The sequence below is a fragment of the Coregonus lavaretus genome (genome assembly GCF_964263955.1).
Source record: "Coregonus lavaretus genome assembly, chromosome: 35".
NCBI classification, from domain to species: Eukaryota; Metazoa; Chordata; class Actinopteri; order Salmoniformes; family Salmonidae; genus Coregonus; species Coregonus lavaretus.
The window spans coordinates 1923246-1931635 of NC_140022.1; the positions used below are offsets into that span (position 1 = coordinate 1923246).

Here is an 8390-nt window from a genome sequence, read left to right on the forward strand (position 1 = left end):
CAACATACAAGTGATCCAACATCCAAGAAGATAAAAAATGATGATGGATGTTCCACACACAGGTCGTCTTACCCCTCCATTTCTCTCCTCTTGTCCACGTTTCGCTCAATACAGGATCTTGGGTTATTTAAAAAACGGAGTTCAAAGTTCAAAACAAGACATTCTGTCTTTCTTTACACTGAACAAAACACAAAGTTGTGTTCTTCAGTTCTGCACATAGATGTCCAATCCCCAGGCAGGTAGTCCAGAGTAGAGTCTCTCTCTCTGGTTAGCCACTCTTTGTTTTGCTGTGTGTATCCATCAGTACTCAGTAGATAAGAACAGTAACAACACTGAACCAGATCCATATCAATACGTCTACGCCCCAAATGGGACCCTATTCCCTATATGGGCCCTGGTCAAAAGTAGTATACCAAATAAAGAACAGGGTAGATGTTTCTGCACTGAGCATGCCTTTTATTTACGAGGAGCGATCATCATGAGGACTCCCATCTGAGTTTTCCGTCTCCCCCTCTGATATGACCTGCATGGGCGCCGTATAGAGCCGGCTACGGGTGCTGTAGCGACTACTATTGGCTGCAGGGGGGATCCGGGAGCGCCCCTGTCTGGACGAAGCCGACGTGGGAGGTGTTTTGGGGCTGAAGCTGTCCGAACTGGGCCTGGGGAAGTGGCTGGGGGGAAAGAGTTGCTCCCCGGCCCCCTGCAATGACGGCTCCTGGAGGGGAGAGGGGGGCTCCTCGGTGGGGTACCTGACCTGGCCCTCCGCAGCCAAGGGGTGCCCAGGGGACTTGGGGGCGATGGGGCTCTTGAGGATCTCTGTAGCAGACATGCGGTAGCTGGAATCAGTCCGGCTGCCCTTCTTTAGGAGAAGCAGCTTGAACTCCTCGTTGGAGGTGCTGGACTTCTTGGCGCTGCGGTAGATGGGTCCTGGGGTGCGCTGGGTCCCGGCCAGGGTCAGGGTGGAGAGGGCTGGGGCGGGGGGGGTGATGAGAGGGGGTGGTGGGGGGGCGGCTGGGAGGATAGCTGCAGGGGGAACGACGGCAGCCGGAGGAGGACACAGACGGCTCTTCACACTCAGCTCTCCAGAGTCCTTACGGCCCAGGACTTTCCTCTTGGACCTAGAATAGGAGAGTGTTACACGGTTCAGGTAAACAGGCCATTTTATAAACCTTTCTGCTGTAGTTCATATGTCTGATGCATTCAATGTGTGTTCTCAGTTTGTTTGTAATTTGCTGCAACTTTCAAAAACAATAAAGATCTTTGAACTGAATTGAAGATACTGACAGATAAAGGTAATGATAATATTTGTTATGACAAGTACAGCTATAACCTAGTGAGTCAAAATAATACAGTTATTTCAACTGAATTGAAAGTGACCTGTGGATCATGGCGAACAGGTCTTCAGTAGTACGTGATTTGCTGGGCGACATGAAGACGACATCATCATCAAGTTTGGTTGTTTCGTCAGTCAGAGGAGAGAGTGAGTTATCACTGGGACTAGTAGACTCTGGAGGAACAGGAACAGGATGTTTTAGGGAATATCATGCTAGTGATCTGATCACTTTCCTTATAGATCATTAAAGCCTCTAGAGATGAGAGGACCACAACTGAAATGATCTGATTACATTCCTTATAGATCATTAAAGCCTCTAGAGCTGAGAGGACCACAACTGAAGTGATCTGATCACTTTCCTTATAGATCATTAAAGCCTCTAGAGATCAGAGGACCACAACTGAAGTGATCTGATCACTTTCCTTATAGATCATTAAAGCCTCTAGAGATCAGAGGACCACAGCTGAAGTGATCTGATCACTTTCCTTATAGATCATTAAAGCCTCTAGAGATCAGAGGACCACAGCTGAAGTGATCTGATCACTTTCCTTATAGATCATTAAAGCCTCTAGAGCTGAGAGGACCACAACTGAAGTGATCTGATCACTTTCCTTATAGATCATTAAAGCCTCTAGAGATCAGAGGACCACAACTGAAGTGATCTGATCACTTTCCTTATAGATCATTAAAGCCTCTAGAGATCAGAGGACCACAGCTGAAGTGATCTGATCACATTCCTTATAGATCATTAAAGCCTCTAGAGATCAGAGGACCACAGCTGAAGTGATCTGATCACATTCCTTATAGATCATTAAAGCCTCTAGAGATCAGAGGACCACAGCTGAAGTGATCTGATCACATTCCTTATAGATCATTAAAGCCTCTAGAGATCAGAGGACCACAGCTGAAGGAAGGGAAAAGGGGTTATACTATTACTTGAAGTCTCTTAAATTAATACATAAATAAAAAAATAATTGATTGCTAAAAAGTCTCAAAGTAAAGTACTAAGCAATGTATTAAAGCTGCAAAATGTAACTTTTTGGGTGACCCGGCAAAATTCACATAGAAATGTGAGTTATAGATCTGTCATTGTCATTGAAAGCAAGTCTAAGAAGTGGTAGATCTGTTCTATGTGCGCTATTTCTGTGCTTCCCGTTTTTGTGTCTTTTACTTTCGGTTTTGTACACCAGCTTCAAACAGCTGAAAATACAATATTTTTGGCTATGGAAAATATATTTCACAGCGCTTTAGATGGTACAATGATGCACTACACTATACTTGTTTGTTTTGACACATAAACTGAAATTAGGCAAACTGTTAGAATTTTAGCAAACTGGAAATGGCGGAGCGATTTCTGCATAATGCATCTTTCAGTAAAGTAAAAGTTAAACCCATCAATCCAGACTCACCTTTGCTGAAGTAGTCCTCTGTGTCCGGTGTGGTGGAGTCATCTCTGCTGCTATCCTGAGAGGCACTTCTGGTAGGAACCCCTGATGATGCCATCTCATAGTGGTCCTCACCACCACCTCTCAGATCTCTCACATGGCTGATTGAGTAAGGGTGTGATGCTTCCACAGTTACACCAGGCACTTTGTCAGGACTGCTGCTTGGGCCCAAGTCCCACCTCCGGACCATGTGACTGTGACAGGAGTGTGTCTGTGACTGGCTGTGATAATGTGATTGGGACTGATATGAGTGGGACTCCTCTAGCGTCTCGTACGTCGGTGGTTCTCTTGGATGATCTCTTTGATGATATTCTCGATATTCTCTAATGAGGCCTTGACTGTGACTCATAACCCTTGATATCTCTCTATCTTGCTCTTCCTCCTCCTCCTCTTCTTCATCCTCGGTCCGCTCCCCTAACACGTGGCACTCCGGGTGTGTGGTAGGAACCACGGGTTCCGGAGTTGGCGGCGGAGCTCGGTGCATGGGTTCCTCGGGTTCCATAGGTTCCGCGGGGCAAGTCCGGAACGCCGTCATGGCCCAGAAGGTTCCGGGGCTGTAGCGGTCCTGCCGGTGCCTGGCCAGGCTCTCGTAGGGCGGGGGGCCGTCCGGGTGCTGCATGGGGGTGGGGTGGTGCTGGGGCTGGGGTACAGAGCGGTGGTGGTGCTCCTGAGTAGGGTGGTGGGAGTCCTGGATCGGTGGTGGCGGGGGTTTCTGGGCGATGGGTCTCCTGGGTGGCAGGGGCCTGGTGTTGGTGTCAGAGTGGGGGGTGACGATGGTTACACTGGGCATCTTGGGTCTGGTGGCAGAGGCCCCTGGAGCCTCGTGGGCCCATGCTTGTGGTGGTGGTGGAGGCTCCTGGCCCTGAGCACACTGAGCACCCTGAGCCTGGGGCTGAGAACCATCGGTGGCCCTGTGGCCGGTGGAGCGCAGCTGGACCGAGCGCAGCACCGTTGGGGTGATGGCCAGGGCCATGGGGTTGGCAGCAAGTGGGGCCTCTGGAGTCAGAGTGGATCCATAGATAAACCCAGAGGAGGCTGAACTAGCGTTAGCGTTAGCACTAGCATTAACACTAGCATTAGCACTAGCATTAGCGTTAGCGGCTGCAGTGTTACCCGCGGTGGTCCGGGCCTCTGCTGCTGCTGCCTTCTGCTTGTTCTGGTGCAGCGTGTGCATGTGGGTCCGGTTGGCCAGAGTGGGTAGTGGTCGGCTGCCGTGGGCGCTGTGAAGAGCACTTAAGTCCAGCTGGGTGGGTGGAGCCGGGAAGTCATAGTCTTTCCTGGATGACGAGGAAGAGGAAGAGGAAGAGGAAGAGGAGGATCCGGAGGCAGAGCTAGAGAACTGGGTCTGGGCCTGGTGCTGCAGCGAGGAGAGAGAAGACTTCCTCTCGGGGACTTTGGGTTTCCGTTTCCCGCTGGTCGGAGAGAGCGGGCCTGGGAAGAACGCTAACGGGAACGAAGATGTGGGCGTCTCAGATTGGCTGGAGTATCCGCTGGAGGGTGAGGCGAGGCCGGCCAGCTTCTCAGGAGAGCCCAGCTTGAAGTCTCCATCCCTGGGGGGAAGAGGAGGGGAGGTGGGCCTGGAGGAGCTGGAACCAGAGCCAGAGGAATGCATCAATGCCTGGGTCTCTCCCCCGGGAGAGGAGCTGTCCACCGGCGACTTGATGCATTCAATAACAGTAGTACCCGTAGCAGTGCTGGAGTTGGACAACGAGCCGTAGGGGTCGCCGTTACTTTTGGATTTCAAGTCGTTGAGGAGCCAGAGGTCTGCATAGTCAGACTGAACGGCGCCCTCGTCCTTGAAGGAGTGTGTGTCAGTGGACCCGAACGAGGTGGGCTCTGTCATCTCCACGGTCCTAGGGCTCCTGGGACTCCCCATCCCCCAGGCACCTCCACCACCACCACACACCCCGGCCTCCTCACCCTCCAACCCAGGATTCTCCATCTGCCCTGGGCTGGCCATGTCCAGCTGCAGCCTCATCTCTCTGTCTATGGAAGACACGGGCAGGTTCAGGGTCTGGGTCTGGGTCTGCCCACTACTATGTATCTTTGGTTGGTCCTGGTCGCCCTGCTCATCGCCCTGCTCAGGGGGGACGTTCTCTGGAGCACCAGCGCTACACGTCTCCTTCAACGATGAGCTCCGTTTTGGTGGGGGTGGTTTGACCTTTGGTTTCTTCAGCGTACGACACGGCCTCCCTAGCGTTAAGGTGGCTCCCCTGTAGTCAGAGGACTGAGGAAGGTACCCAGCCATACCCTCTCCCGCGCCGGGCGTCGCGCCCACAGTGTTACCCTGGCCACAGTCAGCGCCAGAGCCCACGGCTGCATAGCTGGACATGTAGCTCCTGTAACTCTGAGCCTGCATGGAGGAGGAGTAGAAGCCCTGGGAGTCTGCTGCAGCAGTAGGAGGAGCTCGGTCTGAGAAGCCGTCGTAGGTGTTGATGCTGGTGAAGTCTATCCTGGTCTGGTCCCCCCTGGAGGAACGCCTGGGGCTGAAGTCCTGACCACACAGCTGATCCTGGTCAGCCTAGAACAGCATAACATAACATTAGATAAGATGAGACAAGATAAGAGAAAAGAGAGGATAAGAGGAGAGGGGAGGAGAGGGGAGGAGAGGAGAGGAGAGGAGAGGAGAGGAGAGGAGAGGAGAGGAGAGGAGAGGAGAGGAGAGGAGAGGAGAGGAGAGGAGAGGAGAGGAGAGGAGAGGAGAGGAGAGGAGAGGAGAGGAGAGGAGAGGAGAGGAGAGGAGAGGAGAGGAGAGGAGAGGAGAGGAGAGGGGAGGGGAGGGGAGGGGAGGGGAGAGAATGATCTATATTGTTAAATAGCTGTGGTACCTGGTCCTGGGGGTAGGCCCACTCTCCCTCGCTGGCAGTGCTGACCCCGGCATCATCCAGCTGGTCAGTGGCTGAGGATGTGAAGGAGCTGGACCTATGACCCTGGTCCTGTAATAATAATGATAATAATTCAATAATAATAATACATCTGATTTATATAGCGCTTTTCCAGTAGCTCATAGTGCTTTACCTAGTTTAGTTAAGTAAATATAGCTTTATTTTGTTTACAGCTAAAAGATGAACTTCCTATACAAAAAGTCCCAACAAACAACACAATGTCCAAGTCAATAAATAAAGTAGTGAAGACAGGAAGTCAAAGGTAAGTAGGATCGTCAGAGGGAAACTCACCTGCGGCCGGTCCGAGTGGTACGGGTCGATGATGAAGCCGGTGAGGTCATCGATGGCGTGCGGCGCAGCGTTGAGCGACAGCTCCGAGTCACAGTGGGAGGAGCCGGTCAGAGGGGGGGAGGCGGCAGGGGGGAGTGTCTCAGAGGTCTGGGAGGGGCATGTGGAACTGCTGCCACTCCAGTTACCACTGGACGACTGGTGGTCCTCCTAATAATAATAATAACTGTTATTTGTAGAGCGCTTTTCATCACATGCAGAAAGCAGAAAGCTCTGCACATCAAATAAGTAAGTCAGCCTTGTCCAAGACAGAATGGCCCATTGGGCAGGAGCCTATCTCCTGTTTCTGTAGTGAGGCAGCTTGATGTACAGTACACCCCCTGGACAGGACACTAGTCTATCTCCTGTTCCTGTATCATGAGACAGCTTGATGTACAGTACACCCCCTGGACAGGACACTAGTCTATCTCCTGTTTCTGTAGTGAGACAGCTTGATGTACAGTACACCCCCTGGACATGACACTAGTCTATCTCCTGTTTCTGTAGTGAGGCAGCTTGATGTACAGTACACACCCTGGACAGGACACTAGTCTATCTCCTGTTCCTGTATCATGAGGCAGCTTGATGTACAGTACACCCCCTGGACAGGACACTAGTCTATCTCCTGTTTCTGTAGTGAGGCAGCTTGATGTACAGTACACCCCCTGGACAGGACACTAGTCTATCTCCTGTTCCTGTATCATGAGGCAGCTTGATGTACAGTACACCCCCTGGACAGGACACTAGTCTATCTCCTGTTCCTGTATCATGAGGCAGCTTGATGTACAGTACACCCCCTGGACAGGACACTAGTCTATCTCCTGTTTCTGTAGTGAGGCAGCTTGATGTACAGTACACCCCCTGGACAGGACACTAGTCTATCTCCTGTTCCTGTATCATGAGGCAGCTTGATGTACAGTACACCCCCTGGACAGGACACTAGTCTATCTCCTGTTTCTGTAGTGAGGCAGCTTGATGTACAGTACACCCCCTGGACAGGACACTAGTTTATCTCCTGTTTCTGTAGTGAGGCAGCTTGATGTACAGTACACCCCCTGGACAGGACACTAGTCTATTTCCTGTTTCTGTAGTGAGGCAGCTTGATGTACAGTACACCCCCTGGACAGGACACTAGTCTATCTCCTGTTCCTGTATCATGAGGCAGCTTGATGTACAGTACACCCCCTGGACAGGACACTATATCTCCTGTTTCTGTATCATGAGGCAGCTTGATGTACAGTACACCCCCTGGACAGGACACGAGTCTATCTCCTGTTTCTGTATCATGAGGCAGCTTGATGTACAGTACACCCCCTGGACAGGACACTATATCTCCTGTTTCTGTATCATGAGGCAGCTTGATGTACAGTACACCCCCTGGACAGGACACTAGTTTATCTCCTGTTTCTGTATCATGAGGCAGCTTGATGTACAGTACACCCCCTGGACAGGACACTAGTCTATCTCCTGTTTCTGTAGTGAGACAGCTTGAGGTACAGTACACCCCCTGGACAGGACACTAGTCTATCTCCTGTTCCTGTATCATAAGGCAGCTTGATGTACAGTACACCCCCTGGACAGGACACTAGTCTATCTCCTGTTCCTGTATCATGAGGCAGCTTGATGTACAGTACACCCCCTGGACAGGACACTAGTCTATCTCCTGTTTCTGTAGTGAGGCAGCTTGATGTACAGTACACACCCTGGACAGGACACTAGTCTATCTCCTGTTCCTGTATCATGAGGCAGCTTGATGTACAGTACACCCCCTGGACAGGACACTAGTCTATCTCCTGTTTCTGTATCATGAGGCAGCTTGATGTACAGTACACCCCCTGGACAGGACACTAGTCTATCTCCTGTTTCTGTAGTGAGGCAGCTTGATGTACAGTACACCCCCTGGACAGGACACTAGTCTATCTCCTGTTTCTGTAGTGAGGCAGCTTGATGTACAGTACACCCCCTGGACAGGACACTAGTCTATCTCCTGTTCCTGTATCATAAGGCAGCTTGATGTACAGTACACCCCCTGGATAGGACACTAGTCTATTTCCTGTTTCTGTAGTGAGGCAGCTTGATGTACAGTACACCCCCTGGACAGGACACTAGTCTATCTCCTGTTTCTGTAGTGAGGCAGCTTGATGTACAGTACACTCCCTGGACAGGACACTAGTCTATCTCCTGTTTCTGTAGTGAGGCAGCTTGATGTACAGTACACCCCCTGGACAGGACGCTAGTCTATCTCCTGTTCCTGTATCATGAGGCAGCTTGATGTACAGTACACCCCCTGGACAGGACACTAGTCTATCTCCTGTTCCTGTATCATGAGGCAGCTTGATGTACAGTACACCCCCTGGACAGGACACTAGTCTATCTCCTGTTCCTGTACCATGAGGCAGC

The 8390-nt window shown here is 51.2% G+C and overlaps 1 protein-coding gene across 1 annotated transcript in view; it reads right to left on the reverse strand.

The window, feature by feature from the left end:
* Positions 1-460: 460 nt before the first annotated feature.
* The window catches only part of LOC311109506 (actin remodeling regulator NHS-like), a gene marked incomplete at both ends in the record, with an annotated part of 78086 nt that continues 70156 nt past the window's right edge, over positions 461-8390 (reverse strand). Inside the window, 5 exons of the mRNA XM_084152425.1 lie at positions 461-1118; positions 1378-1507; positions 2743-5299; positions 5607-5714; positions 5955-6161. Coding sequence (XP_084008551.1) covers positions 461-1118; positions 1378-1507; positions 2743-5299; positions 5607-5714; positions 5955-6161 — 3660 coding nt within the window. The remainder of the gene's footprint in view (positions 1119-1377; positions 1508-2742; positions 5300-5606; positions 5715-5954; positions 6162-8390) is intronic.